This window comes from Theropithecus gelada, chromosome 6 (genome assembly GCF_003255815.1).
Source record: "Theropithecus gelada isolate Dixy chromosome 6, Tgel_1.0, whole genome shotgun sequence".
NCBI classification, from domain to species: domain Eukaryota; kingdom Metazoa; phylum Chordata; class Mammalia; order Primates; family Cercopithecidae; genus Theropithecus; species Theropithecus gelada.
In genome coordinates, this window is record NC_037673.1 from 143,108,024 (window position 1) to 143,128,475 (window position 20,452).

Sequence of the window (20,452 nt, forward strand, 5' to 3'; positions counted from 1 at the left end):
TGTCTTTAGCTATTACTTGATATTACCATATTACTTGAGCCAGAGACATTTGTGAGACAGAGTATGTGTATGCATGTGTGTACCACTGCTTTTAACAGTTTTCTGGTAAAGAAAATAAACTCATCTGATCACAGCAACAAACTACAAGAGCGTGACCTACCTTTCTCCATCCAAACAAACACAAACCTAACACCTTTCAGGTAGAAAATTCCTTTCCTCGTTGCTAAACCATTCTAAGGAAACCAGAGAATAAAATATATTTTTCTGTTGAAAACAATCTCCTCTAACATGAAACCACCCTTGTAAGTAGTTTTCTGCAACCAAGATCTTGTTTTTATGCATCAAAGACAAGATAGTATCTTGCTATGCACACTACCCCTAGGGAAATATTTAAAATATTTTTCTCTGGTAAGGACTGGTATTTAAAATGCTTACATCAATGCATCAGTCGAAGCCCGGCTTGCAACATACTAGGATCAAAGTGATCATGTCCTCTATTGAGTTGGATTCCAAATCCATTTGCACTAATTATTTTCTACAAAAATCCTAATGCATAATGAGGAAGAGGCCCTAGAAGTCCTCTACTGATTTCAAATTAGTTCTTTGCATAACCTAGTAGTAAAAAGGGATCTAGGCATGTATTTTTGATATCCTATTAGTAAAGTCTAGTTGAAAAATAAATAAAAGTCAGCTCTTTGTTAATATTTTTAGGCTTCTTGAGCAATGCCCTGCTTGGGTACTGTGTGCCATGTCCATGCCTGCACACGCCCACACATGCACGTGTAGTTTCGGGTACCAGAGACACACCCATTGCTCCAGCAACAGTGAGCTCACACTTCAGAAATGGGACCTGGTGTGGGGCGAATATCTTTCCCATTATGCTCATAATTCAGATAATTTCATCTGAAAAATTCAGAAAATAAAAGTATTCTCTCCTTCAATCATCCAATTACCTTGATTTTTCACTTCCTTTGAAAAGTATACAGAGAGCCCTTTAAATGAAAAGGTGGGAGAATCACTCTAATAACTTCTCATTTGAGAAAATCCTATCTGGGTCAGTGTGAATCAGGTTGGAATAGTGACAAGATCCTTACTTGCAAAGCCCTAAAAAGGCCAGAACTCTGCCCTGTCAACCTTCCCACATCTCTGAAATTCAGACCATTTAACAACCAAGTTTAGGGGAAGACAATGTGTCAGAGCCTGGAACACTACCAGGCTTTATGGCCAGGGAATCTCAAGGTAAATGGCACCAGAGGCCGTGGAAACATCCAGATTTGCTTCTGTAATGTGATTCTTTTCTTTTTCTGACACGAGTGGACTTCTCAGCTTGCCACTGCCATTGAGTGTACATATGGGAGGTGTCCTTTATTGGTTCCTATCACATTCAAGAAGCCATGGACACCTTCCAAAGGGTTTGGGAGCAAAAGACAAAGAGAACTCGATCCTAAGCCAGGTATAGGGTTCTGCTTATATTTACATCTATGTTGGATCTAATTACTACACGGTAAGTGCAGCATAACAAAGGTACCTTTGGGAAGAAAGAAAATATTTTATTGTCAGTGAATACACTCTGAATGCAAGGCAGCTTAGGAGAGTCAGTACAAAGGCAGATTCAAAGCATAATGAATTGCTTGTCTCTAGATGTAATACTACTTTGAACTTTTCAATATACTCATCATGCTTTCCTGAAACTCCTAGTCTCTAGGTAAAAGACACTATGGGAAAAAAGAGGAGAAAGGGATTAACATAAACTAAGCATAGGTACAAGATATTATGCTAGATACTTCAACAAGTGACTTTATCAGCCCAACCTCTGTAAGAAAGTATGGTTATTACTTTGGAGTCAGCTTTCACCTGGTTTAAAAATATGGCTGTGCCACTGAGTAGCTATAGACATGAGCATATTGCTATAGCTCTCTAGATCAAATGTCCTCATCTGCAAAATGGGGATAACAATAGTACCCACTCCACAGGTGGCCGTCTGGGCATAGTGAGATGGTACCTGCCTAGCAGGAGGCCTGGCACAAAATACATACTTAATAAATGTTTGCAATAGTGTTACTCTTATAGCACACTGGCAACTAAGTGGGCTGCCCCCATGACTTGACCAGGAGTAAGAAGGGGAAAGAAGTTGAGTTATAAAAGGCACTAACAGCTCACAATCAATCACAGAGTCATCATGGATGCTCATCCTAAATCAAATCACTCGCTTAGTGTAAAGGCAGTCACGTTTTGATAATAATGTTGTCCTTAGTCTAATCTATATAGAACCTTGAGGTAGGAGGAGACAAGAGGAAAAAGGAAGGAATTTTAAAAATCAAATCTGAGAATCTCTACTTTTGAGTAGAGAGATCGTTATGCCAAAGGGTCTCAAATCCAGCTGATCTTCAGGATGGTCAGGAATATGGCCGAGAAATACAGGTGGGTGCCTTGGCCCTACTCCTGGAGATTCTGAGTCAGTTGGTTGGGGATGACTTAGATGTTCCCAGAGTCTGATGATCATCCAGCTTTGGTAAGCCATGACCTAGTTTCATGTACCCTTCCTATCCTGCCTTCTCCCAAAATAAAATAGAAAGCCCACCTATGCCCAAGGCACCAGTAACTTTTACAATCTCCTTGCAAAGTTGTTTTCCAGCCCCTGCTTACTCATATGTGTTTTGGCTTACACTGAATATTCAGATGCATATACTAAGCATTCTATTTTAATACAAGAGGCAGGACAGTAGCATTTAGAGTCATAAAGACATGCACTCAAGTCGAAGCATTACCACTTACTAGCCGTCTAACCTAAGGCAAGTTCTTTAACTTCTCTGGCTTCAGCTAACACATCTCTACAATAAGGATAATATCAGTGACTATGTTACAGGTTAATCTTGAAGAGTAAATTAGCCAATGCATGCAAAGTGTTCTTGGAACATTAGCATAAATGTTAGCTGCTCTTTTAATTCCAACTGAAGCTGTTCCTTTGGCTAACATGGAACTCAATTACCATCATGTCTCTAAACATTAGCCAAAAATATTAGCCAATGAGCAGAAGAGAAACATCCCCAACCCTCATCCCCCAAAGGCGAAACATGTCAAAACACAAAGGCTTGTCAGTGAGGGTAGTGGCTGAATTCTCGTAGAGGGCTTTCTGATCCCGTAACTGAAACCCCATGACACAGACAGATACAATCAGATAATGATGGCAATCAATAATGATAACAGAAATTATTATTTATTTTCATAAACACAGAGTATGTGCGTCCCACTGAGTTACACACATCACATGCCAGTATTCACTTTCGGGGCAGTCAATCAATGAGAGATCTTAATATCCACCCACCGAGGCAGGAGGGGGAGGATGGAGCGAAGGTTGAGAAATTACCCACACCAGAATGACACATTCACAAAGTTAATCTAATCCAGGAGCTGTTGGTGCCATTGCAAGCCTGTGAATATGGAATAGGCTTGATTGATTTTTCACTGCAGTAGCTAAACACGCCATTGTTATTTGCAACAAATGTAAGGAAATAAAAGATGAAACCATAAAAGGATTGGATATGAAGCTCCCAGAGCAGCAATAAATCACAAAATGAAGTCTAAAAAAATTAAAAATGGTAGAGGAAGGCTGTATCTATGTCCTAAGAGGCCTCAGTTATCAAAGCATATACCGAAAATTAAAACCTAGGGCAGTAAAGGCTGATCCTGACTCAACCAATAATTTGCACTAAATCTGGCCTGGGGTTCCCCCTTCTCACAGAATGAGTATCATGACATAGGTACCTCTGAAGGAGCAAGAAAGCCTAAAGGCTGTGGACAGACAGAACATGCTTCATTCCTAGTTCTGCCTCTTTCTAGCTGTGTGACCCTGATGAGATACCTGGCCCCTCAGAGCCAGTTACCCTCTTTTATAAATGGGATAATCACATCCACACTACTAGAAAGAAAGAAATGGCAATGCACGTCCTGCATGCCTCAAAGGATCCCTGGGAGCCTCAAATGAGATGTCCAGCGTGAAAGCCCATCTACCTTCCAGATGCATCATGGAAACTCCTTCCTAATCCTCTGTCTCCTACCTTTGTGCTTCTTCTGAACTGCCATGGTTATCATCTGGCTTTTCTCAGGACAGTTATCCTTCCTCCATGATTTCTCAAAGTGTGGTCCAGGGACCACCTGCACCAGAATCACCTGGGCATTTTCTGGGAGGGGCCCTGTCAAAGATGTCATTTTTTTGAGTCCAGCTCAAACTTTCTAAACCAGCATCCCTAGTGACGAGGTCAGAAATTATATTCTAGGCAGAGTCCCCGGTAACCATGAGGCACATGATCATTTAAGAACCACTGATTGAATTCATTTTATGTTTCAGCCACTCGTAACTTGTCTCCTGCATGCCCCTTAAGGACAGAGAGTGTGTTTCATTCATCTTTGTAAGAACCACACTTTCTGGTGCATGCTTAGTACAGTGTGTAGCCTCATAGGCACTAACTGAGATACAAAATACATGGAAAAGTCCTGCACATCAGATGTTGTCATCCTCACTGTTGTTTAAATCAAGGGCCATGCCATTAAATAGTCCTAATAATAGTGAGGAACAGGAGCTCTGGGGTCAGACAGACCTGGACTCCATTCTTGGCTTTGCTGTTTACTATCTGCAAGGCCTTAAGCTAGTACTTACCTCTCTGAGCCTCTGTTTATACATCTCTAAAATGGGCAGGATGCCTAAGTCACAGAATGATGATAAAGAATGGACATCAAACAGCTGCGCCCCAAGCCTGTCACTAAGAAGGGTTGAACATGCATAGTTGCTATTATTAGTAAACCTAAACCAATAGTCTGTTTAATCAGTTCTCTAGGAAACAAATCAAGTAGTTAATTAAGCTGTTTCACTCAGAGGATCTCTCTTTGGGAAAACTAGCTGGTCTTTTCAGTCAACCTGCCTAATCTCATGACCTTTTAGCAATGGTCCTCAAGAAGTCCTCATTCAGGAGTTAGAGCTGGTAAAACTGAATGCCAGTTGGCCAAGTGTCTTAGACGGTGCCTATGGTTGTGTCCAAATCACCACCAATGGGATTTGCTAACATCAGGGTCATTTTAAGTGGAAAAAGTTTAGTTCTGGAGAGTCATGAGACTGTGTGTGTCCTGTGCCGAGAGGAAGACAGAAGCAGTTATTGTGTAAAACATGATGTCATTTGACCTTTCCTCTAAAAATCAGGGCTTCCCTTGTGTACCCACCCTGTGGCAGAAGAGCCTCTGCAGCCCTCACCCACCGCCTTCCATTCCATCAAAATCAAGCTCATATGTTAAGAAAGCTTTGATAAAAAGCTCTGAGAGACATCAATCAATAATAAAACATTCCTGCCCCATGTTCAGCAATTAATATTTTCTTAAAAAGCAGAACTGTAGAGAATAAGAATGAAAAACATCAGATATGGAGTCATGTGGACGAGGTTTGAATTCCAGCTCTTCCATTTTCTAGCCATGAGATTTTGGGCAAACTTCTTGGCTAGTCTAAAACTTGGTTTCCATTTCTGTGTAATCTGTTCACTTGACAGATATTTACTGAATGCCTACCATGTGCCATGGATTGTTCCAGGTGCTGGAGCTGCAGGAGAGAACAAAACAGAGTCCCTGCTTTCATGGAGCTTACATTTTACTGGGGGTGGAGAGAGGCAGACAGCGAAGAAAATGCTAGACAGTGACAAGAGCTAAGCAAAAAAGGGCAGAGAGAATGAATGGAAAATGTGTACGTGCTCTTTTCCATAGGGATACCCTAGGAGGGCCTGTTATGTAGTACTTGAGCAGATACTGAAACGCAGAGTAGGCTATGGCTTCAGATGATCTGGAGAGAATAATAGAACCTACCCAAGAGAGGTATAATGAGGACTATGTGATATTAAGGATATAAAATCTAGCACCTGGCACCTAGGAAGCACTCAACAGATGGTGGCTATAATTACTTTTATTTGACGTAAGTCATGTTTGAATAAAATTCATTAGAAAAATTGAATTCATCACATCACCTTCATTTTGGGAAGGTTATGACAAGTCACAGCTTGGGAGCTCATAACTTCTAGACTCTATATTTATAATAGGTAAAAATGCCTATTTCAACCTGGCCTAGGTTCCCAGGGCACTGGCAGCTGATAATAATGAGAAAAAGAATACCTGCAGTCTCATCCTACAGGGAGAAGTATGCTAAGTGTGATTTCTCACCACCCAACTTCCATTTCAGGCTGATTAAGTCACTTTAACGGTGAGTTCCCATTACCTAGAAAGAGCTCTGAGGGTCTGTTACTCCTGGGCAGTGGGAGATTGGGGAAGAATGGCATGGAGGGTCTTGTGAAGTAAAACTGCATAGAGACCTCAAGCCCTTTGTTTCTCCACTGCTGAGGTCAGAGATCTGGAAAGCCAATGTGTAAGTGTGTGTATGTGTGTGTGGTAGGGGGAGGGGACAGTGGTAGGGGGGAGTCATAGTGGGAGGGAGGGAGAGGAAGAGAAGGAGAAGAAGGGAGGGAGGGAGGGAGAGAGAGAGATAGAGATAGATAGATATCAATCGATTGATCCCCTGACCTGGAATAATAATGGCACTAATTATTAAGACAAACATTTCAAATGCCCAATTGTATATGTCTAAGAGCCCTAACTCTTGATTTTTAGTTCCAGTCCTAGAATAACCAGTTGAGGGATACTGGGTAAGTCATTTTCCCTCTCTGAGGCTGCATTGGACTGAAGGGCTCAGATCCCAGACCAAAGTAGATTAAGGCTTGGTTCTCAGCCCTGCATGATCTTGGGTATGCTACTTAACTGCGTGGAGCCTCATCTGTTAAATGAGCTTTTTAACACCCTTTGAGATAGCTAATGCAGATATAGAGTGCAGCATGGTGCATGGGATATGACAAATGATCAATAAATGCTGCAGACCAGCATTTTCACCTGCTAAATACCTATCCTGCCCTCCTCACTGGCTATTCTGAAGATGAATCAAGGGACTAGGTAAGAAAATGCTTTGCAATATAAATGGTACTTTACAACTGTAAGGTGTTATTATTAAATTATCACCATGATTATTGCTTTATGTTATGATATTGAGCAGGGGATATAGTTTTCATAGACATGCTTCTCATAGGCTCTTTTGGTAACGAGATTGATTTTGAAAGGCTGTCTTACATGAAAGATACAGTCACATTCTTGCTTTGAAAAGCTGAGTCTCTCAGCACTGAAACAGAACAGGCACATTACACAGTGAGGATTAATTAGCTGTCGGGCATTATTAAATGTTCTCACTCTCAATACCCACATAGAACTGGAAACTATGAAAGTGAGCAAGAAGTAATCATAGTACAGGGAAGGGAAAAAAAGACACAATTGCTGGCAATGCATATTTCAAGAGGTAAATTATAGTCTGATTAATATCACGTCAGCTCATTCTCTGTTTGGAGTCATTGTTCTGAATCTAGTCTTCAGGGTTGCCTGCTTTTTTTTTTTTTCTTCTTCTACCACTGGGATCAAAAATAAAAGGAAGCTGGACTTTCCAGTGTTTAAAGAGTGCTGTGGTGTGGATGTTTACACTGAAATGCAGGATATTTGAGAACCTAGGAAAGGAGAGGAGGTAAATACAGATACTGATATTTATAATCATATAGCAAATATAACATGTCTCTCCAGATTATCTGAGAATTTTCAATTCTCAAATAATTGAAAAATAACAAAGGTTCATAAAAATGATAGCTCGAATGTGTCTTAGGGATGCTGGAGTCCAGTGACAGCAGACCCCCCTTGTCTCAGCCACCAGGGGCAAGTGTTGAAAATGCAGATTCCTTTGGACCTCCTCTCTGGAATGGGTCTCGGGAATCTGCATTTCCCGGTCCTCTGCTTGGCAGCTTAGAAACTAAGCTTAGAGGGAAGAAGGATGATTCATCAGTTAGTTTACACAGCTGGTTAGTAAGAAAGCGAGAACCAGAGCTGGAATTTTCCAACTCCCAGCCACACCTCAGGGCCTCCTTCTCTGTTTCATCTGAAGTCCACTTCATTGGCATCACTGGCTTGGCATGGGGAGGATCTCTGCTCTCGTGGAAACTGAATAGGCCTTCTCTGCTTTTTATCATAGGGATGGAATTCTCCCAGGGTTAAGCACAGATATATGAAATCCCATAGGATGCCATGGACAGTAGGATTCCACAGTGGGGTTTACAGACGGCATCTGAGAAATTCCATCCACATAGCAAATAAGGGCAAGGTAAAGTCTAGGCATTAAGTTCTTGGTATAAACTCTAAGTGGCACTTAATCCAGTTGTTTTCCCCATAAGATTACCATGTCTCAAGGGGCAAAAGACAGTCTTATTCCTGCTATATTGCCAGTACGGTGTTTGCTACTTAGTAAATATTGGTGAGTAGTTTGTAGAATAAATACAGCAGTATAAAAAGTATAAAAAGAAAAACAACTGAATTGTCTCATATTAATAAGCCCACTATCAGTAGGGGGTAGTAATAGCCATGGTGATGATGATGTTATTAATACTAAAATAACAGCAGGAAACTAACATTATTGAGTGCTTTTTGTGAGCCAGCACTACACAGGTTAAGCTCTTTCTTACACAAAATAACTTACTGAATCCTCACAACAATTCCAGGAAGCAGTGACTATCATCATCCCTGTTATACAGATGAGACTTTGGAGGCACAAGGTGTTCAAATATAGCCACGTGCCACATGATGTTTTGGTCAATAACATTGGTTCCATAAGATTATAATACCGTATTTGTATTGTGCCTTTTCCATGTTTAGATATGTTTATATACACAAATACCATTGTGTTATAATTGCTTGCAGTATTCAACACAGGAACATGTGTACAGGTTTGTAGCTGAGGAGCAACAGGCTATACAATGTAGTCTAGGTCTGTAGTAAGCTATACCATCTAGGTTTGCATAAGCATACTCTGTGATGTTTTCACAACAATGAAGTCACCCAACAATGCATTTCTCAGAATATATTCCCATCATTAAATGATACATGACTGTAATATGCCCAAGGTCACTATTGGAAAGTAATGGAGCCAGAATTCTAACCCAGACTGGACTGACTCAACAATAATACTCTTCACTACTTTACTTTCCAGCCTCCAAAACCCCTGCACATTCAGAGCATCAAGGTTGGGTTTATGCCAAGTCCACCCAGTCTGATAAAGTGGACGTGAATGGAGGTTCTTCAGAGTTGAAGGCATAGGCTGATGAGAGGAAAGAGAGTCACCAATGCTTGTGAGCTCAGAAGCAGCTCAACTGAAGACCATGTACCCATTAGTACAGGGTAAACACCTAATAGCCTAGCACGGTGGTCAGCAGAGAGTCTATATTCAACAAGTAACTGCTGAATAAGCAGATGTATGAATAAATGAATTATTAAACAAATAAACAAGTGAGCTAATCAAGCATACAATGACCATCTCATTTTGACTTTCAAACATAGGACAAGAACCTCTTTTCCTCACATCTGCTTCACTGTCTCCCTTCTTGCTTTTGGTCTTTAGCAGAGTTGCTGGTGTCTGAAATCACATATTTTACACAGTTTTACAAGTCCGTTGGGGCTAGGGCTATCCTAACATGTGCCTGCTTTACTGCTCACATTGAACGTGTTCATAACTGAGCTCATCATCCAGTCCTAACCCACTTTACCTTACATCTAGAGACCCTTCCCTTAAAAATTCCCTTTGAGAAATCCGTTTTTAATGCCACTTTCCTATTTGAACTTTTCTGGTCTCCAACAACCACAGATAATTTCTTCCTCCTTTGATCAAACTACAACTCTCAAACACTCTCTCAATGAATTTATCTTACTATACTTAGTGCCATAATCATTTGTATATTAGTCTTACAACTCCTCTTTATCAGACTATGTATTTCTGAAGAACAGGAAGGAAGCCTCTCAGACTAAGAGTAGAGATCATATATTGAGGACCAGCCATAGAAGAAGGGTTTTCCATCCTTCTTGCATTTCTTCCTCGGAAGTCCACGAGCAGTAGGTACTGTGTTCACCATTTTGCAGATGGAGAAACTAAAATTAACTTGCATGGTGAAAGCTCAAAAAGGTTAAGTGAATATTGAGAAATTTGGGTAAGTGGCAGAATTTGAAGCCAGGTCTGTTAGATTATTAAGTTTGTGTTCCGAATCGCAAGACTGCAACTCGCCATCTGGGTTCTCATCCCTGTACCTTGAGTACAGAAGGTGCTCAAGACATTTTAGATAATGTGAACAACAGAGGCTAAGATTATAGTAACGTCTGGCAGTGGCCATGTGGGCAAGTCTTCTGGGACAAAAGGAAAAGCATGGATTTGTAGTCATTAGAAGGCTTGGCACCTTTCCTACTTCTCCATCTGCCACCAGAGAGACTGGGGTAGGCTGAGTCTCTGCCTACGTTCCCTCACTGGCCCATTGTAGTTGCAACCTACGGTAACAACCAGCATGTGGCCAACCTTAGGAGACCTGCCCCTGACCGTGGTGGCCAGGGCAACCGTGTGCACTCACCCTCAGGGTTGTGATGGTGGCAGGATCTCGGAGCCGACCCTCCTCATCTTTCAGATTGTAGCCTTCTGGCCTCTTATCACGCTCGCTGACTTTCCACAGCTTCACAGTTTTATCTGCAGTGGGCAACCAGATTAAGTCAGAATTATAGTGAAAAGCAAGCTCATAAGGGAGTTTTCCTGGGGGCAGCGGGGAGAGGAAGAGGTAAGGTTGGAGAGAATTGCTACAGAAGCTGGCTCACGTAAAGGGTTGCCGTGCATAAATCCCTTGTCATTTGAAGGCAGAGCTCATATTTCAAAACAAAACCATACATTATGCTGGGACAAATGGATTTCCCTGACAATGGGCTCTTAAATCTATAGCGTATACCTTAATTTAGCTCATTCCATAAAAGCATTTATTGAACATTGAATAACAAGAGTAGCGACATACACAGAGCTTACGATGTAACTAAGAATTTTACATGAAAAAGTTGTTTAACAGTCATAACTCTGGAAGTAGGTGCTATTATCTCTATTTTAGCATCTCACCTCACTGACACATCGTCCTTACCATGTCCTAAAAGGTCCTTCATGACCTGCCCTCTCCACTTTCTCCACCTTTCTGACCTCCCTGTCCACCCTCTCCCTGCTCACTCACTGTGCTCCTGCCACGTGGCTTCCCTACGGCTCCAGGTACACGTTCAGCTCACTAAGCCTTGGGGCCTTTGCACTTGCTGTGTCTTCTGCCAGGAAAGCCCTTTACCCTCTTTTTCATGTAATTCGCTTCTTTACTTTTCTCTTGCATTTGCATCCCAACCTTAGAGAGGCTTATGTAAAACCTACCTAAAAATGCTGTCCTCAGAACTATTCTCTATCTCCTCTCTGCTGCTTTATTTTTCTTCATAATACTTTTTACTACCTGACAATTGGTTGATTATTTATCAAATAACTATCTGTCTTGTCTCACTAGAGAGTAAAATTGTTGAAGGTAGGGATTCTATCTCCCTTGTTCATCACTGTACCACCAGCACCCAGAACAGTGCCTGGCACATAGTAGCTGCTCAACAAACATTAGTAGGGCAAATGAACAAATCTTATCTACCTACATAGTGCATATTTCTATCAATATTCAGGAAAATAAAATGGTAAGGAGATACATTGAAATGCTCCTTTCCTTTTGCTGCCTCTATGGAGTCTCCAGCTGGAAACTACCTGTCTCAGCTTTGTACTGCCCCAGCACTTTACACAACTTGATGACACCTGTCATTCTCCATAGCATTGAAACAGAGAACTCCTATCCCTACAGAACTTCCATGAGAACTCCCTTCCCTACGCGTGTCATGCAGGCCAAGGAAATGAGTAAAAAGGGCTAAAGGATCTGTGGAGCTGGAATGGCATGCCCTACATGCAGGCTTTTAATTAATTTATTTATTTATGTATTTTTTTTTAGACGGAGTCTCTCATTTTCACCTAGGCTGGAGTGCAGTGGTGCGATCTCGGCTCACTGCAAGCTCCGCCTCCCGGGTTTATGACATTCTCCTGCCTTAGCCTCCCAAGTAGCTGGGACTACAGTTGCCCGCCACCATGCCCGGCTAATTGTTTTGTATTTTCAGTAGAAACGGGGCTTCACCATGTTAGTCAGGATGGTCTTGATCTCCTGACATCGTGATCCACCCGCCTTGGCCTCCCAAAGTGCTGGGATTACAGGCGTGAGCCACTGCGCCTGGCCTAATTCAATTATTTAAGGAGACAAGATCAGGCAAACAAATCATGTCTGCCGGCCACATGCCTTAGTGGGCTTTCCTTATCAGATCCAGTGTACATTTTTTAATACTTGTTTTAACATATCTTTTTGAAGGCAGAAACTTGGTTGCCTTATTTGTATCTTCCTCTGTCCTGCACAAGGTAGGGTTTGGAATTAGACAACCTTGGGCCCAATCCCCATTCTGATGCCAGTCACATGACCAAGGACGGGGATTCCCAGGCAGTGGGTACATAACCCTTCCTCCCTTCCTCCCTTCCCTCCCTACTTCCTTCCTTCCCTTCCTCCCTTTTTTCCTTCCTTCTTTCTTTCCTTCCTTCCTTCCTTCTTTCATTCCTTCCTTCCCTTCTTCCTTCCCTTCCTCCCTCCCTTCCTCTCCCTTTTCTTCCCTTCCTCTCTTCTTATTTTATTTTTAATTGAGATAGGGTCTCACTCTGTTGCCTAGGCTGGAGTGCAGTGGTGTGATCATGGCTCACTGCAGTGTCGACTTCCTGGGCTCAGGTGATTCTCTCATCTCAGCCTCCAGAGTAGCTAGGACCACAGTCGCATGTCAACACGCCCAGCGAATTTTTGTATTTTTTATAGAGACGTCGTTTTGTCATGTTGCCTAGGCTGATCTCAAACTCCCAGGCTCAAGCAATCTGCCCAAAGTGCTAGGATTACAGGCATGAGCCACCACACCCGACCATAACTAGTATTTCTTAAGCAACAAATAGGATTGCCAGATTTAGCAAGTAAAAAAGTACAGAACACCCAGTTAAGTTTGAATTTCAGATAAGCCAAAAAAAAAAAAAAAATTAGTATGACTATATCCCTCAGAGTTCAATCTTACAAAGAAAGATGGTGCCTCAGTTTCTTTATTTGTAAACTGGGGAAACAGTATCTTCCTGATGGGGCTCTGATGAGGATTAAATAAATCACAGCATGGAGAGTGTTTAACACAGTATTAGGCTTCTAATAATGGTCCACAAATGACAGCCTTTATTAGAATTAGCAAATTGGGCAACTATTCTGCCATAATAACATGTTGCTCTGACAGCTTTAGCTTCATCCCTCGACGATGTCAGCACATCCTATTTCTTCTCTGTAACACTGTCGGGGAAGAAAAGCCATCCCTCTGGGAATTCCTTCCTCTTTTGCCCCTTGCTTCATTCCTCCACTTCTCCTCACCTGACTTTTCACCACCACCTCCCAATTCTCTATGCCTTTGGGAAGACAGATCTTCTAAGTAGGAGATGTGGATCACAGTACCATTTGCCTTGAAGCTGCCAGAAACAAATGCCTTGTTCTTGGAGGTCTTAATGCACCACATTGTGAAGTGGGCTTTCAGCAGCAAATAAGTGCCCCATTTTCTTGTATCTGAGCATCACTTGGGCTGCTCATGTCTGACACACTGGCAAGGCTGCTAAGTGTATGATTTGTGCGCTCTGAATTGTGCAGTCACCCTGGCTTGTGCTGGAGCAAAAGGAGATCCTGCTGCATACCGAACTGCTTTTTAGGGTGAGAAAATGAACATGGGCCATATTTATACAGTCACGTGACTAGCTCTTGATCAGCTATGGCTTAGAACATCCCCACAATTTTAATACCAAATTTTTTTTGTTGCGTGGATTTGGAATGTATCCTATCCCCTTTGCAAAGTTAACATTGTATATTTTTCTTATCATGAATGATAAATTGCTATACAGAGAAACAGAGAAATCATGCGTATAACATAAAGAATAAAAATCACCAACAACTTCTCAGTCAGGGACGATCATCATTAACATTTTTCATAAATCCTTATAGTACTTTTTCTATGTACTTTGGGGGTAGAATCCAAATCTATAATATTGCCATACAGATTTTGTATTTTCTCATTTTATTTCCTTCTTTTTGTTATACAAGTGGTACATGGAATGGTTATTCAAATAATCATATTGGAGGAGGGGTGGGAGAAAAATAAAATAAAATAATAATAAAGGTAAAAAAAAACTCCCTTAATTCCACTAGAGATATCTATTACACAAATTTTGTGTTTTTTAATATTTATGTATACAATTATGTAACTGTTTTTAGTAAACATAATATGACATACTTAGTTTATAGTATGCATTTGCCTAATCATATTTATCTATACCAACATCTATCCCTGCAAATATACTTATAGGGATAGAATGTATTATGTATACTATAACATAGTATATATGATTTATAATAGTGAGAATCTGTTAACAGCTAAAGGACTAATAGTAGGAGGCTTACTAGTAAACTACAGAAGAATCACGCAAGGAAATACTATGTGGTCATTATGGTATTTTAGACTAACAATTGGGAAGATATTCCTGTTATTAAGTGTTAATTAATAAAAACCTGGTTACAAAAGAGTTTGCAGAATATATCATATTTCTGTTAAGAAACAAACAGATTTATTCATGTCTTTTTGCTTTTTTCTTTAAAAGACTTAACAGTGGTTCTCTCTGGATGGGAACACTTTTATTATTTTTGTTTTTCTGTATTTTTTTTTTTTACACTGAACACGTACTAGTTTCATAGTGAGAAAAATAAATTCAGTATATCCCCCCTTCTCATTGTAGGTATTAAAGTGGAAGTAGAAAATGAGATAAAACAATGTGTTTTTATGTGGTAAATAATTTGAGGGTCTAGATTCACAACTGAATGTCGGTTTTATTTTTTATTGAAATTGTAAGGTTGAAAATATATTCTAGCAGAAAGTAAAATTGTTCCTAACTATAATAAGATAAGCAGTATATTTTCTTAGAGATAATTGAAGGTGAATTCAATGCAATTCCCCATGGTTGGGTTGCCTGGAGTCATTCTTGACTTTATTATCACACTATTTTTCTTGACTCAGTGTCTTGAAGCTTTGTGAATAAAAAAGTCTAAGGAACATGTGACTGTTAATATGAGTAATGACTTTTTCTTTCTTCTTGCGGGTTCTCTGGGTAGTTTATCATCACTTGTGGCAGCTTTTAAACACAATCTTATCATCTATCTTCATTTTCTCTTTTATACAGTAATTCCAATTGTCTTCCATTAATTTTTGCATGTTAACCTATTTGGCCTAAGGGGGATTCTCAACCTCAATATTAGTATAAAAAAGAAAATTACATAAGAACATGGGAATTTTTCCTAGAAGAATCATTTTGAGATGCTGTTGGCATATGAAACAGTATCCCAAATGGGAAGATAATATCCTTGTTAATCAAAAAACTATTTAAAAACTCAATTAACAGAATATTATGCTATATAATTAATCTTCATTGCATTTCACTGATTTTTTTCCCATCCCCCCCAACAAAGTAGTTAATAAGTCCTTGAGGTTTTTTTTTTTTTTTTGAGATGGAATCTTGCTCTGTCACCCAGGCTGGAGGGCAGTGGAGTGATCTTGGCTGACTTCAAGCCCTGCCTCCTGGATTCACGCCATTCTCCTGCCTCAGCTTCCCGAGTAGCTGGTACTACAGGTGCCCGCCACCACACCAGGCTAATTTTTTTTTTTTTGTATTTTTAGTAGGGATGGGGTTTCACCGTGTTAGCCAGGATGGTCTCAATCTCCTGATCTCGTGATCCGCCCACCTCGGCCTCCCAAAGTGCTGGGATTACAGGCATGAGCCACCGTGCCTGGCCAAGTCCTTGAGTTTTAAATGCAATAATCAATAGGCTAAATTTGATCATATAAAGTAAGTTAGCTATAGAAGACAATCAGACATTTTTCCTCTGCCTGAAGTAAGTCAAAATCATCATAAGTCTCTTTTATTCCGAGTAGTGTTGAATCTGCAAAGCCTGTTAGTGAAACTTAAATAGCAAAAGTAAAAGGAAAGAAATTGAAACAAATTTATGTGGTTTGGCTTCCAAGAAATCAGGATTGCAAAATGTAAACAGAACAATAAATACAGTTATGAGAAAGAATCAAACTACCTGGAGTCTGGAAAAACAGATGAGTAGAGATCTGGTCATGAGGAGATGAGATATGCTTGGATAACCCTAAACCAGTTGCATCCGAATTGTAATTTTTTAGACTTCTATGCTGGCTTTATATTTGAGAGATTTGGCGTTCAAATGCATTAAATAACTTCCCCCTTTTTTCCATGACATTAATATAAGACTCATTGTAAAAACTTTACAAATTAAAATGACAAAAGGAACAAATTGGCAAGTTACCCATACTGCACAAAAATTAATCATGATGAACCTTATGTTGTATTTCCTTCCAGTCTTTAAAAATATTCATGTATGTTTGATCACATTATTGACATTTTATTTTTTCACTTGAAATATGAACATTTCCCTTTCTTTTTAAATCCCTTGCTTCTTGCTTCTCGATTTAAATTAAAATGTATATTCCTCATAGATTCACATGTGAGATAAAATGAATCATTCTCCAACTCATTTTCTTGGGAGAGGGTGTTTAATTTTTAAATATGAATCCTTTTAATTGTTATGCTATTCAATTAGCACCCTTTAACATGTGACTTTATGCCAAGTTGTTTTGAGCTTAGATGGTTTCTTTTAGCAAGGATTTAAGAACCTGGAGCTTAGGTAATTCCACTGTATAAAGACTTACCCAGTGATTATGTAATTTGTCTCTCTATTCAATACCCAACATCCTCTCTCTCTGACCTATTTATGTCAACTCCTCTTCATCCAACAAATGGCGTTAAGTATGGAGGGAGATAGGGAAAGAAACCCTTTCTTGATTTTTTTTTTTTTTTATAAAGTCCCTATCTCTTCTTGCCTTGTGCTCCTATCTTAGAACTTAATTTTTGTCAGAGAGACACACAGCCATCTGCTTTGCAGACCCTAAAATATATTCAGGGATTAATAACTTCTATTCAATATGCCAACCTCACAGAGACAGCATGTTGAGTTTCCTGAAATGTATTCCCAGAATAACATTCAGTGAATCTTAAGACAGGAAGTCACATTCCAAAAACACCTGCAAATCATCTGCAATAGTTGTAAACTGCAGATAATGGGTCTCACATAATTGGGTCATAAATTTAATATTTTAAAAAACAATAGTTACTATTTAGTGAGGGCCTAATCTGGGTGTGCCAGGCACTCTGCTAAGCATCTTGCAAATGTTATTTCTAAGTTTTTCAACAGCCCACACGGTTCAAAGGAAAATTGAGGTTAAGAGAGATTGAAATATATAGTTTGGCCGACTGTATCACTGAAAATACCAAACAGGAAAAATCACTTCCACCTACCATTAGTAGACAGAAGAAAGTAAGCTGCATTCTGCTGGGGGAGCCATCTTATTTTATTGATTTTTTCTTCTATTTCTAAACTCTTCAGGTAATCGAACTCGGGTTCATGGCTCTGGAATGTGCTGTAAACATTGTATTCACCCCTACGATGAACCTGATTTTTACTCTGTAGGAAAGGAAAAAAATACACAAACGATTAAATCACAGTAGCCAACTGTAAAACTCGCCAACCCTCTCTTTTTTCTAGCAGTCATTGGGGGTGGGATGAGGGCAGGGCCACTAGCACCTCTGAAAAAAGAATATAATTATACACATGAACTTCTGTACTATCATATAGTATATATAATACATACATAGAAATATATTAAAATAGAACAAAATTTTAAAATCAATATAAATAGAAGTTCTAATATTTTCTTTTTGCATCCTAACAGATGGTGCACTCACCCATCAGAGTGAGCCATCCCACAGTGGCATTCGTAAATACTTACATCGAGCCCTTAAAGAGACTACAAAGTTGTAGCATCTGTGACTTTCATTGGCCTTGTAAGATCTCATCTGATTCTCATGAAATCTCTGAGGTAGGCGGGGCAAGGAAATGGACAAAAGAGGCTCAGATATTAAATGACTTCCCCTAGGTCTCACAGCTCATAAGGAGCAGATTTGGGCATCAGATATGCCCCTGCTACTTTTTTCTGTTTTTCTTTCCAACATGAGTGACAAAGCAGACAGGAGGTCAGGGATGCTACCTGCATCATTAAGGAATGATGAGATTTTACCTCTTGGCTTTCCTCTAGCACTGATTATGCAATGAGCAAACAGCAGGGACTACATACATGAGAGAATTAAACACAAGGCAAGGGTCTGCAGAAACGGGAAGAAAAAGAAAAAAAAGGAAGAGAAGAGAAAAAACAGGATGTGAAAGAAAGAAGGAGAAGAAGAGGAAAGCGGAAAGGGAAGTTTTATTTCAGGTATTTTAGGTCCTTATTACCAAGAGCTTCGAGATGCAGGCTTTGAAAAACTCAAAAATTCAAATATGAGTCTTATTAAACGTTTGTTATAGAAGTTTGACTCTTAATAAAAGGGTTAATTTCCAACTGTGTATTTCTAGGTGGATATAAAATATCCAAACCCAAATCTCAACTTACTGACCAGCAAGAGTGCTGAACCCTGGGTGTGAAATGTATTTGTGCGGACTCTCTGGTTGTGTGCCTCCTAAGAACTCACTCCTGGAGTTCACCCACTGAAGTCGAAAGCAGGTCTGCCCTAGATGACGTCACATGGGTTTGTTTCTCAGATTTAGTGCTCATTTTAATCCCAAGACTGGCCACAAAGCTTAATGCTTAATTGCAGGTTCTTTATCCTCATTGACATTTATTTTTTTATTGAACAAAACTACCCTGCTTTAGAAAATGTGTCCCCCATCATTCTACTAATGAATCAGGCTTCCCAAATATTTCACTAAATTAAAATAGGTGAAACCTATAAATAGCTAACAGAAAATGTAGAGCAGAATATTACTGGCAACATGCTGCCTTGGGTAATTTATGCTAAATAGCTCCTCCGGTTCCTCTTTATCATCACTGTGAACCTAATTGGGTTTTTTTTTTTTTTAAAGAAAAAGCTGGAAAAGGAGGTTTGAAAATCAGTGTCCAAAAGACTTTAAATGCTGACATACTTGGTACTATCCTGCTCATTTGCAGAGAGAGCCAGTCCACCTTAACAATACATTTATAAGAGTGTTGATTTGCTACCATCCAAATCAGACTGTCAAGTGTGTGTAGTATGTGCCAGACCAATTAGCACTAGGCAGCTCTGGAAAAGCAGGAAAAATTCCAGGTCACGAAGAGCTATTAGTTTCTACTTGCCAACCACATTTTCGTGTTTCCAGGGCCAATGGAATAGGCTGGTTGCCTGATTTAATGCTGAACACTTGAATTTATACGGAACCCCGAGGGATTACGATGCCCTTATAGAAATTAATTGCAAATAATGTGCAATTACCAAATATATCACCTCTAAATGAGGCTTTCCTTTTTTGAGGGGAGGTGTAACGCAAATGGCTTTGAGGCACAAAGCAGGCTTTAAATTGCTAGGGAAGTCTCTTGTGAAACCTTCCTCTCACACTGGGCCTCCCTCACGCTTCCTGAGTGCCCGGTGAATCTCAGAGGCAGGCAGTGGCAGATGGGAGAGTTACTAGAACACAGACTGGCCTGCTGGAAGCTCCAAGACCATGCCAGGGGAGGCCAAGGAAATCAAATTGGGCCATAATTCCATTCTGACAAACAGAAGCAGACACCAAAAAACTCAATTTATATGAAGAAGAGAAACAATTCCTAGTGGAACCCATGTCTCAGGAAGAAATGGATTTATGAGAGTCACCGGAAGTTAGAACTCCTGCTCAGAAATGGTCCTATATGTAGCACTGAGCTTCAGGAGCTTCTGTGTCACCTCCAGTGATACTGTGATGTGTGTCATATGCTTTACTCAGATGCCAGTTTGTGGCCTTTAATCCCTTTGGTGAGGCGAGCTATCATTTTCTTCTCTCCTGTCCCAAGTTGTCCTCTTCACATCTGTTGGCAAATAAACCATGGTTTTTTTTTTTTTTCCTCCTACATATTCTGGCAGCACCTGAAATCAAGGGAGACTGAATTTCAATGGCTCTATGATAGATCCCACTGAAAATGGAGGAGTTATGCTCAACAAGCACCCATGGAATGTTGCAGGTCAGGCTAGCAGTGAAGTTGTTTTGAAGGTGTAACATCCAGGCTTAGAAAGATAAGGCTTGCCGGGCGCGGTGGCTCAAGCCTGTAATCCCAGCACTTTGGGAGGCCGAGATGGGCGGATCACGAGGTCAGGAGATCGAGACCATCCTGGCGAACACGGTGAAACCCCGTCTCTACTAAAAAATACAAAAAAAAAAAAAAAAACGGTGGCAGGCGAAAAAAAAACCAGCTACACGGGAGAATGAGACAAGAGAAAAAAAAAAACCCGGGAAGA

The 20,452-nt window shown here is 40.2% G+C and overlaps 1 protein-coding gene across 9 annotated transcripts in view; it reads right to left on the reverse strand.

The window, feature by feature from the left end:
• PPP2R2B (protein phosphatase 2 regulatory subunit Bbeta) overlaps window positions 1-20,452 on the reverse strand; it is a 476,090-nt gene that overhangs the window by 84,915 nt on the left and 370,723 nt on the right. For all 9 annotated transcript variants that reach the window (XM_025388122.1, XM_025388121.1, XM_025388126.1 and 6 more), the window contains 2 exons: window positions 17,453-17,618; window positions 10,503-10,615 (listed from right to left, as the gene is read on the reverse strand). In XM_025388122.1, the coding sequence (XP_025243907.1) occupies window positions 10,503-10,615; window positions 17,453-17,618 (279 nt within the window). The remainder of the gene's footprint in view (window positions 1-10,502; window positions 10,616-17,452; window positions 17,619-20,452) is intronic.